Here is a 22,360-nt window from a genome sequence, read left to right as displayed (position 1 = left end):
TTCCATATCCCATTTCCATTGGGAAATGGAGCATTATGCGAGGACTGAATTAAAGAGGAAGTTGAATATGCATTGTAAAGTCACGGGTTCTATACTGATAATAGGCGGAGGGCAAAGTCTACCAAGAGCTGACTCTGACAGCTTTTATTAACATGGGTATTATGGGTTTATAAAAAAAACTCTGAATGGTGTAGTCTATACTGGGAATCACAATTACAAAAAAGTTCCATGAAAATATCCATTTAATCCTCACTTGGAATCAACAAAAAAGGAAAATCAAAGACACTGAACTTCCAGGCAAATTGCATAGCAATTCAGAACCAATTCAGTACATTTTATTTTATTTTATTTTATTTTTTTTTTAAAGATTTTATTTATTTATTCGATAGAGATAGAGACAGCCAGCGAGAGAGGGAACACAAGCGGGAGAAGTGGGAGAGGAAGAAGCAGGCTCCTAGCAGAAGAGCCTGACGTGGGGCTCGATCCCATAACGCCAGGACCACGCCCTGAGCTGAAGGCAGACGCTTAACCGCTGTGCCACCCAGGCGCCCCCAATTCAGTACATTTTAAATTGGACCCAGAAATAAACAATTAAAGCAGCAGCCCCAAAGAAGGACTTTTCAGTGACTTCCTTTTCATGAAAGTAAAGAGACTATCACAGAGACTTAAAGAAAAGAACACAGATCTAACGGCCTCTGAATGGGCTGGGCTGGCACAGAAAATGAGATTGCTGTATTGATTAGAAGGTACCTGTTCATGACGAGTACTCAAGATAGAAACAGGAGAAGAACACTTACGGGGAACTGAACCAATCATCAAATTGAGATTGTAAATCTCCTATACCCAGTGGCAGTGCTAAAGGATGTGTCGTTTGGGTAGCTTTAGTTTCCCACTGTCCAAAGCCACAGATTAAAAAACCATATTCTTTGATAGGGACAGTTGTTATTTTCCAATATTGTATGAACCATGGATAGAATAATTGGTAGAAACTTGACTATTTTAAAAATATTGAGATGTAAATATACAATTTGGGTAAAAGTTGTGTTTCTAAGAAAACAGCTTCAATACAACTTCCCTAGCCCTTGTTTGCAATCAGGTTGGTGCCCTAAACCCCTAAACGTATAGTATCCACAGCAGCACAGTATGTCACGGGGAATGGGTATAGTCATCGATCAGGATTCTAATGCTGTCTTGAAAAAAAATTAATCGAGCTCTTGAGAGAGCTGGAAAAATGCATTCCCACAGCACCTACATGGTGTCATGAATAAAGATGGTGATGATCATTAAAATGATCTGTAAGAAATGAAGACAAAAACCTGCAGACTTCACCAGACACTTGTTGTATCTACTCATCCATTCCTCCACTCACCCTCTCACACACCCACCATTTACCTATCCATCCATCAACCCCCATCCCTACCCCCTCCAGCCAAACTCTGGGCGAAGTACATCAGAGTTGTTGGAGGTACAGGCATGAAGAACCCAAGTGCCTGCCCTCAAGGAGCTCACAGAGTCTTTTCTAAAGAGTGCACATGGTTCATTTTTCCCAATTATACATTGTAAGTGTGGAAGATCGTTCGCTCTGTTACTTCTCTCTTGGGATCAACAGCACCTTTGCCAAAGGGCATACTGGGAAATGAAGTGCCCAAAAGGTCAACCTCTTTGTTGGAAATTCTCATAAAAGGCATTGTCTAAGACAGTGCTTTCTAATAGAAATACCATGTGAGCCACATGTATAACTTCATTTATCTATTTTTTTTAAAGATTTTATATATTTATTTGACAGAGAGAGAGAGACAGGCAGCGAGAGAGCGAACACAAGCAGGGGGAGTGGGAGAGGAAGAAGCAGGCTCCCCGCTAAGGAGCCTGATGCGGGGCTTGATCCCAGAACGCTGGGATCATGCCCTGAGCCGAAGGTAGATGCTTAATGACTGAGCCACCCAGGCGCCCCATAGCTTTAAACTTTCTAGGAAAGATATTAAGACAAAGCAAAAAAAATCAGGTGAAGTTAATTTTAATATACATTCATTTAACTCAACATATTCAAATATTGTCATTTAACATGTAACCAATATATAAATTATCAGTGAGGTATTTTGCACTCTTCTGTATGTGCTAAATCTTTGAAACCAGTGCATGCATTTTGCATTTACAGCTCATGTTAATCTGGCTACATTTCAAGTGCTTGGTAGCTGCATGCTCCCTGTTGGACAACACAGGCCTAAGGAAACCATGACCTCCTATTTACAATCTGGGTTTGTGAATATTAGGGGATTAAAGGTAATGTAGTCTGTTGCCTCATCTTTCATACTGGGAGAGCTTTCCATTCTGATTCTCTGGGTCAGAAACCTTCCTGAAGGTTCGAAATGTTTATTTAGTGCCTATTGTGTATTGGGCATAGTGTCCTATGAAATCAGAGATTCTGCTTGTTGAATCTGAGACAGCACAGCATGGTGGTCTGAGCATGGGTTCTGGCACCAGGCTGCCTGTGTTTGACCACAATACTTACTGTGTGAACTCGGACAGTTACTTAACCTCTCTGTGCCTTAATTTCCTCCTCTATAAAATGGGTGGAATAAAGGGTATCTTCCTCACAAGGTCACCATGAAGTTTAGAGGAGACAATATCACAAAGTACTTAGCATCTCTCAGAGGGCAAGCATATACAGGTGTTTGATAAAACACATTTTAAACGTTTTGAAAATTTTGAAATGAGTCTCCATTTTTCGAATATGATAAGGAAGTAAAACATATCCTAAGAAAAGACTACTTTGAAGGGAGAACCTGATAGTTCAGAATTAGACTAAAACTCAGAAGACCGGAGGGTCTATCGAACATTTGGAAGCCACTTAATCTACCTGCGCCTCTATTTAAAAAAGCATAATAGGGGGGCTTGGGTGGCTCAGTCGGTTTAAGCATCTGACTCTTGATCTCAGCTTAGGTCTTGATCTCAGAGTCATGAGTCTAAGCCCTGCATTGAGTTCCACATTGGGCATGGAGCCTACTTAAAAAAAGAGCATACTCTTTTTGCATACCTATTTATTAAAAATGTTGTGGGAATAAACATGCTAAATATAAAACACTGAAGAATTCCAATTAGTGGGGAATCATTTCTACAAAGCCAAGGTAATCTGGTTATAATGCAGTTAATAGAGGGATATAGCAAACAGCGATGAAGTATGCATTTGTGAGGCTCCATTTGCAGAGGGAGAAATGACTATTTGTCCACGATGATATACAGATACATAGAAATTTCATTTTAATTTCTGTTGCTGTTATATTTTTCTCCTGACCTTTATGCTTAGCAGTGCCAGGCCCCCAGTGAGAAGCTCCCAACTCTGACATTGCCCAGCATCTGAAGCATTATCATTCCCATAATTAACAGTGACTGGAAACAAATAATTTAATTCTGGGGCAAATGAAAATGAATCAGTGGTGTCAACTCCATTTCCCATCTTTCTAATTTTCTGTAACAAAAGAGGAGAGGGAAGTGTCTGTTCCCTGGTGTGAGATTCACTTAGGGAAGTGAGAGACAGATGAATAATTGGTGATGCCCTATTCCTCACTCACACTGTTGTCCCCAGCTGGAAAATCACTCGTCGTCTGAATAAACATTTAAAGTCACACAGAATACAGCAGCTGGACATATTTATGTTTCTAACAAAATATATTCATGACTTGGTGTGGGAAATTAAGAGGAAAGCACATTTAGAGGCAATGAACCGTAAACCCAGGTCGACCTCAGGCTACATGAAGCATCACTTCGCAGTCTCCCTTATATGCAGAAACAGGAATTTAACACAGTGCGTTAATGAGGCTTCAGCCATGATATAAGAAAGAACAGCTGGAAACCTATGGCATTTGTGATAAAATCAGCAAAAGGCATCTTGATCTTGGATTCAGAATGCAGTTTAGTTGAGTACAGAGTTGCTAGTTCAAAAGGACTTAGTTGTGACTTAAGTCCTAGCTGTGTCTTCCTGGTCCCATCACTGCACTTTAATCTGCAAAATGAAGGCTCTGCCTATGCCTCAGAATTTCTCTTCCTCCTCTGAAATTCCCTGGCTGTGGAGCTTGTGGACAGGCTCTGTACCAACACGGAAATTCTATCAATAACAAGGTCTATTCCAGTTATGCATTCTGGAACTGGGAAATAACCACAGGATGCATTCAGGGACCCATTGGACCCACTCTGAGATGGGCCTNGGGGATTAAAGGTAATGTAGTCTGTTGCCTCATCTTTCATACTGGGAGAGCTTTCCATTCTGATTCTCTGGGTCAGAAACCTTCCTGAAGGTTCGAAATGTTTATTTAGTGCCTATCGTGTATTGGGCATAGTGTCCTATGAAATCAGAGATTCTGCTTGTTGAATCTGAGACAGCACAGCATGGTGGTCTGAGCATGGGTTCTGGCACCAGGCTGCCTGTGTTTGACCACAATACTTACTGTGTGAACTCGGACAGTTACTTAACCTCTCTGTGCCTTAATTTCCTCCTCTATAAAATGGGTGGAATAAAGGGTATCTTCCTCACAAGGTCACCATGAAGTTTAGAGGAGACAATATCACAAAGTACTTAGCATCTCTCAGAGGGCAAGCATATACAGGTGTTTGATAAAACACATTTTAAACGTTTTGAAAATTTTGAAATGAGTCTCCATTTTTCGAATATGATAAGGAAGTAAAACATATCCTAAGAAAAGACTACTTTGAAGGGAGAACCTGATAGTTCAGAATTAGACTAAAACTCAGAAGACCGGAGGGTCTATCGAACATTTGGAAGCCACTTAATCTACCTGCGCCTCTATTTAAAAAAGCATAATAGGGGGGCTTGGGTGGCTCAGTCGGTTTAAGCATCTGACTCTTGATCTCAGCTTAGGTCTTGATCTCAGAGTCATGAGTCTAAGCCCTGCATTGAGTTCCACATTGGGCATGGAGCCTACTTAAAAAAAGAGCATACTCTTTTTGCATACCTATTTATTAAAAATGTTGTGGGAATAAACATGCTAAATATAAAACACTGAAGAATTCCAATTAGTGGGGAATCATTTCTACAAAGCCAAGGTAATCTGGTTATAATGCAGTTAATAGAGGGATATAGCAAACAGCGATGAAGTATGCATTTGTGAGGCTCCATTTGCAGAGGGAGAAATGACTATTTGTCCACGATGATATACAGATACATAGAAATTTCATTTTAATTTCTGTTGCTGTTATATTTTTCTCCTGACCTTTATGCTTAGCAGTGCCAGGCCCCCAGTGAGAAGCTCCCAACTCTGACATTGCCCAGCATCTGAAGCATTATCATTCCCATAATTAACAGTGACTGGAAACAAATAATTTAATTCTGGGGCAAATGAAAATGAATCAGTGGTGTCAACTCCATTTCCCATCTTTCTAATTTTCTGTAACAAAAGAGGAGAGGGAAGTGTCTGTTCCCTGGTGTGAGATTCACTTAGGGAAGTGAGAGACAGATGAATAATTGGTGATGCCCTATTCCTCACTCACACTGTTGTCCCCAGCTGGAAAATCACTCGTCGTCTGAATAAACATTTAAAGTCACACAGAATACAGCAGCTGGACATATTTATGTTTCTAACAAAATATATTCATGACTTGGTGTGGGAAATTAAGAGGAAAGCACATTTAGAGGCAATGAACCGTAAACCCAGGTCGACCTCAGGCTACATGAAGCATCACTTCGCAGTCTCCCTTATATGCAGAAACAGGAATTTAACACAGTGCGTTAATGAGGCTTCAGCCATGATATAAGAAAGAACAGCTGGAAACCTATGGCATTTGTGATAAAATCAGCACAAAGGCATCTTGATCTTGGATTCAGAATGCAGTTTAGTTGAGTACAGAGTTGCTAGTTCAAAAGGACTTAGTTGTGACTTAAGTCCTAGCTGTGTCTTCCTGGTCCCATCACTGCACTTTAATCTGCAAAATGAAGGCTCTGCCTATGCCTCAGAATTTCTCTTCCTCCTCTGAAATTCCCAGGCTGTGGAGCTTGTGGACAGGCTCTGTACCAACACAGAAATTCTATCAATAACAAGGTCTATTCCAGTTATGCATTCTGGAACTGGGAAATAACCACAGGATGCATTCAGGGACCCATTGGACCCACTCTGAGATGGGCCTGAGCTACAACTCCATGATCACCCAAACTCTATGAGCCCCTACACCAACTGGTGGACCTCAGTGACATTTTGCGTCTCCTGGAATTAGAGTCAGTTCAGAGCCGGTGAGCAACCCGAAGTCTGATTATCTCCTTTCCCCTCAGCATCAGTAAAAGGCCGTAAGTCCTTTGGGAAAGGCTGAGTGAAAGATTAAGGGATATAGTTTCAGTGGTGTCCTGGGGTTCTTCCTCAAGGGACCCAGTCTCCCCTTCATTTGAGGAATTCTAGGTCTACAAACAGGTTCAAGTCTGGGAATTCACTCATGGGCCATGACTCTCTCATGAGCCTCATGAATTTTTATGATTCAAGTTAAACTTTCACTCACTTGACCTAGAATTCTGCTAATACAGATCAAGTAAGACTTCAGCAAACTTCCCATCTGATTCACTTCAGGCAACACCATGATCAATTAGCCAATGCCATACGTCCAACCCTGGCAGGACTGGTGTTCTTTATGGCAACCAAACCCGCCTTGCCTTGCCTGGAGCAGACAAGCCCCAGCCTCTTGGAAGTTACAGTCTGGAAGAGAAGAGAAATAAACACAGGAAAAGCAAGTATTTGCAGGAGGGCTGGTCTCAGAATGGGCCTCTCTGAGGCCCTGAGCGCTAAGGGTTCTGGGAGAAGAACGTCTGAAACAGAAAAGATGGCAAGACCAACACTCCTGGGAAATGCATGGAGAGTTGATGGGTCTGAGCACCAGAGGCCTGCAAGAGAAGAATCCCAATATTCTGAAGCCTTATTTCCTTGGTCATTTAGTTTTACTCAATCTAAAACCTGGATCAGATGGGGGTAGAGGGAGCTCTTAACTAAGTAGAAAAAACAAGATCTCTGGAGAAAGCAGAGCCTTGGCTGAGATGACCCAGAGATTAAGAGACAGGGTGTCCAAATGGAACTCTAGAGCTGCTGAAAAAAGCCGTCTCTCATGGACGTAGTGTCTCACATGTTGTGTACAGGTGACATGGCCCATAAATTCAGCTGATGAAGAAAGATAACCTTCTTCATTTTCCTTAACCACTTCGGTTCTCAGGTCCCCTCAGTGCCTGGATCCCACAAAACTCTGAATGTTTTGCCACCTGGGCTCTCCCCTCGGCTGTATCCCCTTCCTCAGGAATCTCCATTTCTTCTCACAAAAGAAGAATCAGGCTAACAAACACACGAAAAGATGCTCAACATCACTCATCGGCAGGGAAATACAAGTCAAAACTACAATGAGATAGCACCTCCCGCTGGTCGGCATGGCTAAAATTAACAACACAGGAAACAACAGATGTTGTCGAGGATGTGGAGGAAAGGGAACCCTCCTACACCATTGGTGGGAATGCAGACTGGTGCAGCCACTCAAGAAGACAGTCTGGAGCTTCCTCAAAAAGTTAAAAATAGAACTACCCTACGACCCAGCAATTGCTCTAGGAGGTATTTACCCAAAGGATACAAAAATCCTGATTCAAAGGGACACATGCACCCTGATGTTTACAGCAGCATTATCAACAATAGCCAATTAACAAAAGAGCCCAAATGCCCATCAACCGATGAATGGATAAAGAAGATGTGGTATGCACCCCCCACACACACACACAATGGAATATTGCTCAGCCATCAAAAAGAACAAAATCTTGACATTTGCAACAACATGGATGGAGATAGAGTGTAATTTGCTAAGTGAAATAAGTCAGTCAAAGACAAATACCCTATGATTTTGTTCATATGTGGAATTTAAGAAACAAAACAGATGAACATAGAAGAAGGGGGAAAAAAGAGAAGGAAGCAAACCATAAGAGACTCTACCACAGAGAACAAACTGAGGGTTGCTGGAAGGGAGTTAGGCAAGGGGATGGGCTAGATGGGTGATGCACGTTCACGAGGGCACTTGTGATGAGCACTGGGTGTTGAATGTAAGTGATGAATCACTAAATTCTACCCCTGAAACCAATATTACACTAGATGCTAACTAACTAGAATTTAAATAAAAACCTGAAACAAAAAGAAATAAATAAAAATAAAAACAAAACAAAAAACAAGAGAAGAATCAGGCTGGAAAGCCTGAATGACTCTCCCAGGGTCCCCCGTAAAGGGCAGGGGTAGGGTGCACTTGAATTTCTAGACTCCCGGTCCTGTGCCAACTTGGCAAAGGCACAGTGCGTTAACCTCTGGTATTACAATTTATGGAGGCTAGCTGAGTTAGCAATACACAGTCTGTGCTTTGCCAGGTAGATTATGTTATTTAGAAGTCAGCAGCCCTGAGCTGCTGGCTGAAGAATGATTTGTCTGCGACGGGGAGAAGGATGATATCATGAATATACCCAGGCAGTCTCTGCTTCTGTCCTGCCCTTGAATTAACTTCTAGACAGTCCATTAGTTTGGAGTATTCCACAATCACCATAATGGCCCTTTTCTCTGCAGTCAATTGGGCTGACCACATCACAATCCAGAATTGGCAATTAAAACTGCCATAATAATTTGACCACAATCAGGTACCTTTGAGTCTATGGATATCACTGAAATTTCCTTAGTAAGACTGTAAATGGAAAGGACTAGAAAGTTCAGAACTTAGTCTGTTAACCTTTTCATGACAGGCTAGTGGTATTATGTAGGTATGGGAAAGTAAAAGGAAGCCTTGGCCTATGTCTTATCCTATGGACCCTAAGAAGGTCCTTTAATAAGTAGCCCCAAGCCACACATGCTCCTCAGGCACCCCAATTCACTCAGCACTAGGTCTGCGTCAGCTCCTTGAATCCATGACCCCAATTACTTCCCCAGGTCACCCATGTTCATTCGCCAATCTCACACAGCTCTGAGCACCAAGGAAAAGCCTCCTTTCTCTATCATTCATTACAAAGCAAATTATTGATTTTGATAATTTTTTTCCCCAAGGAAAAAATACTTGTACACTTTCCCAGACTTTCCAACCTTCTTGGTTTACTGGAATGGTCTACGGGAATGTCTTCGCTCTAAGGAAAGCTCCTGATTTGTGCAACTTAGTCATGTATTTGCAAAGTGCCCACTGTTCTTCTGGACTTACAGGCTGATAATTATATTTCTAAGAACCAGCATCACGGTTCCAAAGGCTGCTGTGAAGATAGGGAAAGAAGTGTGTTAAGGGGTAATTTCTCAGTAATGAGGTCCTCTAGAGTGGAGAACATGTACAATTATGAAGAATAAACACATTACTATGAAATACGAAGGAAAAAACCTTACCCGAATCCAGAAAGTAAGCGACAGAAGAGAAAGAATCCATAGCCTTGGACAAATGAAGAAAGGAAGGCGAAGAATCCGTTGATAGACATGCAAATCAGAAGAGACTGCTTTCTTCCCACTTTGTCTGCTAGTCCTCCCCAGAAGAAAGCCCCTGCCATCATCCCAAGGTACACTATGCTGCCTGCAACACACAGAAAACAAAGAAACATGTCAGAGATTGGGAGTAAATGACACATGTTAGATCAAATGAACAAGAGATAAAATACTTTTCAGCATTTTATATGGGAAAAAATTTCTTCAAAAAATACATCCTTCAGGATATACAAATCACCTTCCAAGTTGGAAAGTACGCTCTGTGGGTTAACTTTAGCTGTCATAACCAATGACAAAGACAAAAGACAAAACAGTGATGTTCTTGCTCGGCTCATGAGAATGGGTACATGGTGGGCAGGCACAAGGAGTCTCCACACAGGACAGTCCTGGAGTTTGACTCACAGGCATGTTGCCTTTGGTCCAAATGCCCAGCTTAGCATACAACAAGGCCAAGATGGGAGACTGAGTCAAGGGCTAACTGGTCAAAGTGGATCCCTCAGCCTTCTTCAAATCTCTGCCTGTAGCAGATGACTGGGTCAAGGCCAGACTCTTAGGGACTCTCTAGAGGATTCCATGGGTTCTTTCTCTCTAGTCTCTCCTAAAAGCGCTGGCTTTTCCTTAGGAAAGAAAGGGAGGCTAGGGAAGGTAGGCTTAGAGACCACAAGAGTTAATCTTAAACAGTCTCAAACTCTGCTCATAAGAGAAAACTTTCTCTTGGAGTCAGAAGCTTAAGGAGCCTAAGGAGAAGAAAAATAGCTGTTGCAGTTTGGGAGCTGTTAAACTTATCATGGCTGGCTTTACTTCCATAGTGGGAACAGATAGAAAATCAAGCGTTAGATCGATGTCCCTCTTGGTGTTACTGTGAGTACACATGTGATTTTTTTTTCTTTTCTTTTTTTTTTTTTTAAGTAGGCTCCATGCCCAGAGTGGAACCCAGTGGGGGGCTTGAACTCACGACCCTGAGTTCATGACCTGAGCTGAGATCAGACCCTTAATTGACTGAGCCACTGAGATGCCCTGTGAATTTTCTAATTCACTTGCTTCTTCTAAAAAAACAGGCCCCCAGAATCCCTGTCCAGAATCTTTCTTAAGATGAAATAATATTAGGTTTGGCAAAAGTTAATTCGGAGATGTTTGTAAAAGGGTGTGCAATGTCTAGGGGAAATGACATAATTAATAAATGAAAGTGTGTTATATCTGGATGTGGTATTTACAAAGCTACTACTACATCTCTCATCCATTTCTGCTCCCCCCCTTCACCAAATCACCATTTGAATAGTTCCTTTCCAAAGGCACATCCAAGATACTCAGCAGCATCTAAGTAACAAATTAGAAAAACACATTGATTTATTGCTTTAGATTAGTTTGGGAAATAACCTATTTAAACACTCACCTTGAATTCATTTTCTTACTACAGTTAATGGATCAATAGGAGACCCAGAAGGAGAACACCTGGAGAAGTCTGATGATCTTGACATCAGTGACATGTGGACGCTTCTCCGCATATAGCTGAGTATAGGCAGCTATAGTGAATGGCAAATGCTGGAGCAATTGTACAGTAAGACAAAACAGAAGCCATTTTTATTCAAACAGGTACTGCAAAGGGGTGAGTGGTCATCCTTTGCCTTGGTGGTGAATGACATATTTTTCTCTTTAATATGGGGCTAACCATACACAGAGCATCCTTCACAAAAAGAAAAAAAAAGATACTCATATTATGAAGCCCAGTGCATGGTTACAAGACAATTTAGATAATGAATCAGCACAAGGCAAAGGAATTTCCAAAGGAGAAAGATTCATCCAGGGAAATGCATATGCAGCAAATCTCTTATTTATAGCATAAGGGGCTCAAGTCGGCTACTCAAGCCTCTCAGAAGAATAATCAATAGCTAAGCTTTTCATAATATACCTGTGACTTTAAAAATGCCTACAAATCAGAAGGTGAGCTCCCATAGATCAGGAGGGGCTCGTGGCTGCTGCAGTCCAAAGATGTGGGAGTCTTTCTTGTAGCTCCAGCCCCAAGGACAAAAACTGGTCTCTTGCAATTGCTGAACCCTTACCAGCTCTGAGTGTTTGCATGAATTAATGTATTTGCTCCTTACAACAATCTGCTGAGGTTAATACTATGGAACCCAGTTCACTGGCACAGAAAAGCAAATGATCTGACCACAGCAAAGTGAGCAGTGACTACATCTCGGCCCATCAGCAGTTCTTCGTGCAACATGGTTACAATTCCTTGAACAATCCTGGCTGCCCTCCTAGGAAAACATCCCAGCTTGTCCCGGCCCCTATGTGGTAGTACTACCCGGAACTGAAAGCACAATGTGAAAGGTCTCTGAGGTGTCTTCTGCTTACAAATCAGAGTTAAGCCAAGGGTAGCAGAATATGATCGAGGGGAGCTGGGGGAAATGCTGCTTCATTCTACCCAAGCACATGACAAGGGGTGCACCATTTGTTCTCAGACATTCCAAATGGGCTCATCCCCAACCACAGGCAGGAGGTAAGGGGGTCAATGCTGAAAACAGCTCAGTGGTGCCAAGGAAAAATGAAAATCGAGCATCTTTCTAAAAAGGACATGCTTTGGAGGCGCCTGGGTGGCTCAGTCGGTTAAGCGTCCAATTCGATTTCAGTTCAGGTCATGATCTCAGGGTTGTGAGATCGAGCCCCACACTAGGCGTGGAGCCACTTAAGATTCTCTCTCTCCCTTTTCCTCTGCCCCTCCCCCCTCAAATACAAAGGACATGCTATGCTCCAAAGGAGGGCAACTCCTTTGCTTTTCTGGTTGTAGGAGGCATGGTGCTCCTGCTGGACTGGGCTCTATAGCCTATCATTCTCCTCACTCTGGGCAGTCCCCTGAAGTCTCATCTTCACTAAGCCAGACCGCAGATTTACAAAGTGATGATTCCAGCACTTTAAGGACTCATAACTGCTTGCTAGATTTTCCCAACTGACAGTAGCATGAGAACACAGCCCCACCCTGGATGCTTCTTAAAGCTCAGACATAATAAAGGCTGAGTGAGCGAGTTTGCCTTTGACCTCTATGATGGAGGTGGTTGAGTGACTTGACAAAGGACAGAGCACCCACATTTATCATTAGCACTTTGTACTTAAGCCACCCCAAAATAATACTGATTAGAGTTTTTAATATATAAAAGAGTAAAATAAAAATGGCCCATCTTTCAATTCCTCCAGATATCCTTAATACACAGCCACACACATATATATATGATATACACACATATATGTATTTATATATATTTATATATGTATGTTTAAAAACCCAAATATGCCTACATGGCCAAAAACTCAAAGCACATGAAAATATACAAAATGAAACTAAAAGTCTCCTTCTCCCCTGCCCTTAACCCTCTTCCCAAAGGTAACTATTATCAATTTTTCTAATTCTTCCTGGAAGTTTATACCTATAACTATATAGAAAAATGGATAACCTTTAGGAATTGCCTGTTAAATATAGTTTTTTGCTCCTGTGTAATATTTGTCTTTTCTCCCGTTGTGTTTAGGATTTCTAAACTTAGCAAACCAGAAATAAATCCCTGTCATAATTTTAATAATTACTTCAAGATACATTTCATATATTTCAGAAAAGGATGCACTATCAGCTACTAGGGAAAAACCAAACAGTTATTTCTCCATCTTATATTTTTTCTATTCCTAAAATAAATACTTAAATATCCTTAAAAGAGAGAATATTAAATTCATTGTAAAGAATTTACTGAGCATCCACTCTGCCTACTTTTCCTGAAGCGCTAGAAATATAAGGATTGATAAGTCACAATCCCTGAGTTTGCATAAGGAGAACCTCAGCAAGCTGCTATCTGATGCCTACTCCAAGCCAGGAGAAGATGGAGACAGTTGCACACCCTCTATTTCACACCACCCTCCCAACACCCTATTTGATCATGGCCACTACAGAGTGGAGCGGCCAGGTCAAAACCTTCTGTGGCCTCCTAGGATATATGACCAGGACAGAGCAGTGCTGAGTGCACCCTCAGGGACCTGGGGTCCAAGTCCCTGAACTATTTCTATTCCATCCAAATGGCTTAAGGAGCTCATAATTCAGTGAGGGAGACCTCATGCACACCTCATGCCAGCCGTGAAGTGTGCTCTCCAGTGGAGGCATAACTAGGAGCAGGGGGACAAGAGGTGGCTGGTAATTCTGACTGTGGCCTCTGGGAAGGTTTCACTGAGAAGGGAATATCTGAGAGGATTATGAAGAATAAGAAAGATTTCAAGGCAGTATTAAATTCCTCCACAAGTGATAGGTTTAGCAAAACAAAATGTAGTATCAAGTTGTATCTTCACTTCCATTCTGGTTAAGAATATGTCTCAGATCTAAAGATAACAATCTTTCGAGCCTACGTTGCATGTTATTGGTAATTAGACTGTCCCACTGGGTGTGCCAGGGACAGGACTCAGCCTCCCCAATAGCTTATTTGAGACAGACAACACAATGAGAAGATTCATTTGTTGATTGCGTGACTAATTAAAGCCAAACCTTCGAATGTTAGCAAAGGCACGGAGTGAATAAAATTGGAAACACTCCGGGATTGTCAGAATACAAATTGTATTTCCTGACTTGTTTGTTTCCAAGTTTCCATTTCGTTTTTGCTGTGTGCTGGTAGGGATTCCCTGAAAACTCAGAGCAGGGATATATGCTCTTGACACAGACCACCCTCCTGCTTTCTACTCCTCATGAATGCTGCCGATGGTCAGAATTCAAAGGTATGTTAGTCCAAAGTCCCTTATTTTAAGGACAGGAAAACCAATGCTGTGAGAAGCTCGTACTTCAGGTCTTCTAGATTCTTCTCCTCAGAGTATGACCTCTGGGCCAAAAGCACTGGCACCCTGGGGAAACCTGCTAGAAATTCAGACTCTAAGGTTTCACTCCACAGCTCTAGAAGTCAGAAACTGCATCTGAACAGAATTCCCACAGATCTGTGTGCACTTCAGAGTTTGAAAGCACTTTTAGTCTGATGTGCTTTCCGTTAAAACACTTAATCTCTCTAACACTTTTTTATTTACTTAAAGTTTGTATTTGTCTAACACATATTTGATAGGAGGAAATGCAGGCTATGGAATATTTTAATTCCAAAGACACAGAACCAGCAAGAGCTCCCCTATGCCAGCTGCAGATATGTAAAGGGCAAGCAGAAATCTGTGCCTCCCCTAGGAAATGTCTCCTCCAGACCTAGCTAGAGGCAGACCTCTGATGCTGAGAGAGGCCAGGCTGTGACTCTCAGGTCCTTTCATGAATTGAATGAAGATTCTAATTCAGCTGGGCTTTTGGGAGGTTGAACCTGACCTGAGGCTTTCTCTACTCTTCCTACCACAGCTCGGGCTCAGGCCGCGCTTGGCCAGCCCAGCCCCTTGGTCTTTCAGAAGACCAAAAGAGGCCTCAAGCAAGACTTCCTCATTAAAGTATTTTCTAACATGGGGGCTGGTTCCATTTATTTAATCATACCCTCATTTCCCTGATGAATATCACATTTCTCTTTCTGTCTCTTTGCTAATAAGCTGCTTTTGATTCTTTCCGACAATAGCTAAGGAGGCACATCTTTTCCCCCAGTGCCATTTTAAAGCACATTTAAACTACACAGAACAATTTTAAGAAATGTATATAGTATTTTTCTCATAGAAATTTTTAACCAATAGGTTTTAAAAATTGTTTTAAGCACTTCAGTTATCCATGGCTAATGCATTATTCTATAATTCATTGCACCATTTATTTACAAATTGGATTGCTACAAAAATCATTCTGTGGCAGTATTTTGAATTCAGAATACTGAATTCAATGATAAATAATCTCCATGAGGCGATGGTCATATTTACCTTTTATAAGGAGAATTTTCTTAGGATAAAACAAATTTTTAAGTAAAAAAAAAATAAAAACAAGCACTAATTTGAAAAGATATACACATCCCTTATGTTTACTGCAGCATTATTCATAATAGCCAAGATACAGAAGCGAGCTAGGTGTCCACTGATACAAAAATAGATAAGGAAGATGTCATACACACACACACACACACGTGTGTGTGAGCGTGCGCACAGGAATAATAAGCAGCCATAAAAAGAATAATATTGTGCCATTTGCAACAACATGGATGGACCAGACAGAGAAAGACAAATGCCATATGGTTTCACTCATATATGGAATCAAAAAAATGAAACAAAACAAACAAACAGAAAGTAGAAACAGACCCATAAATACAGAGAACAAATTGGTGGTTGCCAGGGGACAGAGAGGTGGGGAGACTGACAAAGTGGATGTAGAGAAGTCAAAGATACAGGCTTCCGGCTACAGAATGAATAAGTCATGGGGATGAATGGTACAGCACAGGGAAGAGTCAGTGGTATTGTAATAGCGCTGTATGGTAGCTACACTTGTGGTGACTGTAACATCATATAAAGAGTTGTCAGATCACTATGCTGTACACCTGAAAATAATGTAACATTGTATGTCAACTATACTTCAATTAAAAGGAAAAAAAGTAAAGCTATGTTGAAAGAGAAGACTGACTTGGGCCATAGCTACGCCCTAGTGATAGGATCTTGAAAAGGCCAGATTCCAGATTCTTGTTATTCGGATACTTACGGAGATAAGTCATACTTTTTCTGAAGGCTATGATCAAGTTTTAGAATCTCTCTCTCTCTCTCTCTCTTTTTTTTTTTTTTTTTTTGCTGCCACACTTGGATGAAAGACAGCTCTAGACATAAACTCAGCCTTTGGCTGATACACTAACTTTTTCATGCAGGAGTCTATCTTCCACAAAGTACCACTTATCAAAGTGGAGCATGTTCATAGAGCAGGATTTGGCCTAATAATTCTTATGCCGAAAGATCTTTGCATCCTCTCTGGCCAGACCAACTCAAGTGAAAGTGTCTATGGCCTGTAACACTGAGTGGTGCCCTCAAGATCAGGACACATACAGACCTTCTCTATTCTAGTAAGGTCAGTGAGCCTTTGTTTGGGATTTTGAGCACAGGTCCTTTTTGTGCAATGTCCCAAAATGCTAATATTACTATTGGTGTGAGTGAAAGAGAGAAAAGAAGGGAAGGAAGTGATGATGGAAAAAAGACAACAAACAAGAAGAAAGAGAGGGGCTCCAGGGTGGTGTACAAAGTCAATTACAGCTTTTTAGCCTCCCTCAGCTCGAGTTCTGAAAAGACACCACCTGAAACAGTACTGGAAGAGTTAACCAATTTTTTTAAGTCTCAAAGACTTATTTTTTTTTGCAATTTTAAACTATTCAAATGAATAAATAATACATGATTGCTTAAATTTAATTAATTTAAACAATTAATAAATAATTAATAGGCTTCTCTTACCCAACCCCTCACTTTTTCCAATTACTATTTTTAGTAGCCACAGGGAAGGGCTGTTACATGTTCAAATGCATCTGTGGACTTTCACAAAATCAAATACAAGTAAAGAAAGTGATAATATCCAAGGCATATGTACAAATGAAAAAGGAAAACCTTTCCTAATTTGCAATGGAAAACATCTGCAACAAAAGTCAGCTCACCTTTGCTAGAGAGAACTGTAAATATCAGATGCAGTCTACAGCACATCTCTGACTTTTACATTTGGGAAGTCTGGCACTTAAGTCTTTGGTCCAGGCAGAGACGGCTGCATCTGCTTGTACAGGCAGGTAAGGCCGCATCAAGCAGCATTACTGCTTGTTACCTAAGTCTCCCTGGGCACGACACAGCTTCTGAAGACCCAAAGACACTATCACTGAATCCAGAGAGCCAAATGCAGAAGCAGAGTCCTAATAAGGAAGCCCAGTCTTCTCTAATATCCTTCCTCAAATGGTAGTATGCAGCACGCCCACTGGATAGGGGAAGAGATATTCAAATATATTTTACAGGGATAGCTCTGGAAGGCCCCAAAAGGGGAATAACAGCCCCCTGGGTATTCAAAGCATTAAAGACACAAGTCTTAGGAAAGAAGAGCATTACGGAAAGTCATTTTATGGTACACCATGATATCACCTATCAGCTCCCACAGCAATGGGACCTCTCTCTCTGGAAACTTCCCCCACTATAGGCCTGTGCTGAGGAAGAGAAGTGGTAACTGATTGAACCCTTGCTTCCGAAATCCCAGTCACTGAGTCAACAGGGAGCAGGTGGCCACTAATTCCACAGTACTTGTTGGGTTCCTGCTGTAAGCCAGGCAACTTTGGAGGTACGAGGACAGGGAAGGGGAAGAAGAGCAGTGAGGAGAGGTCCACAAATATGAAACTGGCATGCTCCTCCCTCTGGAGCAACTCACAGCCTAGTGCAGTGCTTTCAGACAAGGGCTGCACATCACAATCATCTGGGGAGCTTCAAGAAAAAGAATGCTGAGGCCCAGACTGCACCCAGAGGTTCTAGTCCTGGAGCAGGGCTTAGGCAACAGTACTTTTCAAAAACTTCCCAAATGTTTGAATATAAAACTGGCACTTTGAACCTTTGATTTCCTGAGAGATTTAAAAACATGCAGAAAATTAATTACCATTAAATGAAACACATGCTGTAAAAGGTGAGTACATTATGCTTAAGGGGAAAAAAGGAAGGAGCAACTTAATTAGTTCCACACAATTCTGGAAAACTTCCCACAGAAGGTAGATCATGCTGGGTTGTGACCAATGAGTAAGAATTCTCCAAGTAAGAGGGGAAAGTTTCCTGGGAGAGAAGAAGCCTCAGTTAAAAGGTCTGGAGGTGTGTCAGAGCCCAGCTCACTAAGGACTTCTGGTGGTTGAGATGGACGGAACGTAGAGTTCATGCTTGGGGACAAGAACAGCAAGAGACCAGGACGGAAGACAAGTTGGAGTCAATCCAAGGAGTTAGCCCTTATCCTTTGTGAAACTAAAAAACAGACTGGACATCACTGGTGCCTGAAAAGATCATTCCAGAAACTGCAGGGAGGATCAACTGCAGTGGGGAAGGATGGAGGAGTGGATCCGTCCCAGGGTAAGGCAATTGAGGCCTGAGGGGCCCAGAGCACAATGTACAACAACATACAGTACTCCCTCTCAGGTGTCACTCTGCACTTGTGTGACCCTGAGAGTGAGTGCCTCCTTAAATCTGTGCTCCAGCCAAGGGGAGTACTTCTATCACTGAGAAGTCACCCTGGGAAGGAGTGATGGCAAACTGCTCTAAGGCAGGGCCAGCCGGCTTGGAGAAGATTCACAAGGCTGGGGGTATTTCTAGTGGTCAGACTCCATAATTCTCATACACTGAAGGGAGAGGCAAGGAAGAGCAGACTGGCTTGGGATGGGTCATAGTAAAATTCATAAAGAGAGGAAATACAAGAGGAGAGTGGGCCTGACAGGCCAGTGTCTTAAAGAAGTGTGGAGGAAGGCCACATCGGTACCCTTCACTCTACTACCCATGAACGGGGCCAAAGAGGGCAGTACGAGCGACACATGCGAATCAGTAAGGCCAGGATCTGTACAGCCCATCTTCAGGAATGCCTCATCAAGGGAGCAGGGCTTGAGCTGAGTAGCCAAAGAACAAGGAGAACATGAGTAAGAGGATAGGCCGGATGGCCTTTTGCATCCCCTCATTCATACACAACAGCAAGGGGAAAGTTCTGGAGTGGGAAAGGGCAGGAGAAGGCTGGGCAGGTAAGCAAGGGTATGGAGCCTGGTTAGAAAGGCTGGTTGGGTGTGTGGAGAAGTACACACAAGCAGGATAAGTGAGAGAAAATCCATAAATAACAAGCCCCCCCCCAAATTAAATTAATTACATAGACCATGGGGAGCCACTGATGTGCTCCTGAGTGGAGAAATAAGGCCATCAAAGGACATCAAAGCCCTAATGTGAAAAGACCAGACCATTTAGAGCAGGATTGGCAAACGTCTTCTCGAAAGGGCCAGAGAGAATAGACTGCATTTTAGAGTTTGCAGGCTCCACAGGCTCTGCCACAACTGTTCAGCTGTGCGGTTGCAGCACGAAAGCAGCCTCAGAAAATACAGAAGCAAACGGACATGGCTGTGTCCCAACAGAACTATTTACAAAAACAGGCAAGGAGCCGGCTACAGTTTGCAAACCCCACTTTGGGGAAAAGGTTGCCTGCAGCAGTGCTGAGAGCAGGTTTGCAAGGACTGAACCGGCCAGTGGAAGGGTCTGGGAGACAGTAGAAAGCCTAAGGCCAGGGCAGGGGTGGTGGCCACAGAGCAGGCAGTTCAGAGCCTTGGGAAAGGTGGGATTTCTCAGCAAGGATGGAGGAAAGAGAGGACAGAGACCCTAGGATGGACCCTTGGGAGCAGCCACAGGGACAGAAGGAAAAGAAGTCAGAGGTAAGAAAGTGTGGGCAGGGAGACAAGCAGAGGGTGTGGAGGGAGGAGAGAGCACCTCAGCAGACAGGGAGAAGCGGAAAGGCGGCTCCAGAGTGACCAGAGTGCGGGGACTCAGAGAGGACCTTGGGCTTGTTCTGGAAGAGGGCACCAGCAGTCTCAGGGTGGGGTGGGGGCGGGGCAACTGCAGTGCAGCGGTGGTGACAAGGGGAACAAAGCAGGGTGGCCACGAGGACATGCAAGCAGGGGGGTAGCTAAGCAAGTCGCAGCTCAGGGAGCGCAGGGGCATGAGGCTGAGGGACTGGAGGCGAAACCACAGCAACCACAAGAGCCCGGGAGAGTGGTGAAACATCAAGCCTATTAACATGGACATCACTGCCCTGAAACCATGGCCACAGATGCCACAGAGCCTATCAAAGGGCTCTGCTACTGAAAGAGTGGGCCATTCTGGAAGAACAGTACTCTCATGTGTCTCATTTCCAGAAAATGCATGAAAAACAGGCTTATGAGAAATTCCTTAATCTCCTCAAGTTTACCTGCAAGCAATGAAAGGATTTTTCTTTTCAGAGAAGTCTATTTTATATGAGCGCAGTGAACAAAGCACAGAAATCTAAAAGGAAGGGGTACTTTAGAGGAACAGAACAGGAACATAATCTTGGAGCTATGTCCATATGATATCTTTTGGTATTTTAAGCCACTGAAATGCCTGAAGGGAAAAGGGCTCCTGTGGCTTAACTCAGGCCATTTCCAGACACTGGGGATGTGACTGCATGGCAGGAAAATAGGTCTGAAAATAGACTCAAAGATCACACAGTGCTTGATCGATACTGCCTGGAAAATGATTACACAAGTCCTCCAAGACCTCTTTTGGAAAGCCATATGGAAGTTTCTTTGTTGCTGATGGGTTTTTTTGGCTGTTTGTTTTTTTTTAAGTTTAGGTGTGAGGTATCACGATGAAAACCAGACTAGATCATAATAGATTCCAGTAAATGTCTAAAGAGAGAATTCAGTAATCCATTTCGGATGCTCCACCATGACCTTTTGTTTCCCCAAATAGGCAGATACCTGAGCTGTCAGCCCAGAGCCGTGAGTGAATAAATATCAGGATCGGCCTTGCACTAATGGATGTTGGTCCTAATCCATTACTGCTGGCCAAGCCGAGGTGAATTCAGGGCAGCACTTTCTGACACGTGAGATTTATTTTGTCACTAGTGATGAAACGCCATGCAAGGGCTCCTCAATCCCAAACTGTCAGAAGTACATTTAGGTATTTCAGGGAAGGTCACGCAAATATTCAGGTATTGACCCACAGTGCTGAAGCTGTTCTTCAGCGGCTCATTATTCTTAGTATGATTATAAATGATTTGTGTCTAGCATGAGCAGTTAGCCATCTGCTTAGATTAGGAAGGAAAAAATGGGACCATTCTGAGAGTAAGAAAAAAGCAGGAACTTGAATCAATTACTATATTATAGCTTAAAAACAAAACAAATCAAAGAATGTTGAATCCTTTTTTTTTTTTTTTTATCTTCTAGAACCTAAGACAAGATATGCTAAAAATGGACCTGGCCCCAAATGCCTCAATGTTTCTTAAACACATTATAGTCATTCTTTTCTTTGAACCCTTACCCAATGAACCTTACCAGAAGCATCTTTCTCTTGCCTTTCATCAAAACCCTGAACCTTGAACTTTACCTCCACATTTTTTGTAAGCACACCCAGACTACTCTGGTTTTTGTTGCCTCTCCGGATTCTGGGCAACACTTGACCAACAGAGTATAACAGAAGTGATGCTATTTGATTTCCAAGAATGGGTCATAAAATGTAGCTCCCACCTTGCTCACTTAGAACACTTGCTTTCGGATCCCTGAGCTACCATCCAAGAAGTCTGACTATCCTGACAACACCATACANTGTGAGTAACTTCTGTATATCCTCATCCACAGTCTGATTTGCACTCTGTCAGCATTTCGTATGCATTGGTCTTAGCTCTACAACCAGCTTGTATTCTGACCCCTGGTAGGCACCATATTGTGGACAGCTTATTCATAAACTCCATCAAACTATGTTGTTCTAGGCACACTTCAAACAATCAGTAAAACCTAGTTAATGCAATTTAAATTTAACACAGGAGTTTTACCCTAAACCCTAGTACCAGTCACACACAACTATGCAACCGAGGGAACTAATGTAAATCTGAAATCCTGACCAAAAAATCTTGAGTATCCCAAGTAAATGTGATAAATCATAGAGTTGAGACCTTTCATCTAGAAGATTGATACTCAAACACACACATCTACAGAATAGGCTTCATGAGAACATTTCCACCAGCCTACAGTGACATAGAAAAAAAAAAAACCCCAAGAAAAATAATATATGCCATTTCGTCAAGATAAATTTATTTAATTTAAAGACCTTTTATTCTAAGGATATGTCCTTCCCATTATTTTAATATGGATGTGACTTTTGTTTTATGAATTGATAGTAAGCATAAACAGTGGTGTGTTGTGTTGCAATTATTATTATTTAGATTTAATAAATCTTTTTTAAAAAACTGTTTAAACTGTTATTTATTTGAGAGAGGGACAGAGAGAGAG

General features: G+C 42.2%; 1 protein-coding gene across 3 annotated transcripts in view; it reads right to left on the bottom strand.

Annotated features, from left to right (window-relative positions):
* SV2C (synaptic vesicle glycoprotein 2C) overlaps positions 1–22,360 on the bottom strand; it is a 213,014-nt gene that overhangs the window by 98,549 nt on the left and 92,105 nt on the right. For all 3 annotated transcript variants that reach the window (XM_002917214.3, XM_019797474.2, XM_034656383.1), the window contains one exon: positions 9,369–9,549. In XM_002917214.3, coding sequence (XP_002917260.1) covers positions 9,369–9,549 — 181 coding nt within the window. The remainder of the gene's footprint in view (positions 1–9,368; positions 9,550–22,360) is intronic.

Source organism: Ailuropoda melanoleuca, chromosome 3 (assembly GCF_002007445.2).
Source record: "Ailuropoda melanoleuca isolate Jingjing chromosome 3, ASM200744v2, whole genome shotgun sequence".
Classification (NCBI taxonomy): domain Eukaryota; kingdom Metazoa; phylum Chordata; class Mammalia; order Carnivora; family Ursidae; genus Ailuropoda; species Ailuropoda melanoleuca.
This window is presented reverse-complemented; position numbering and strand designations above follow the sequence as displayed.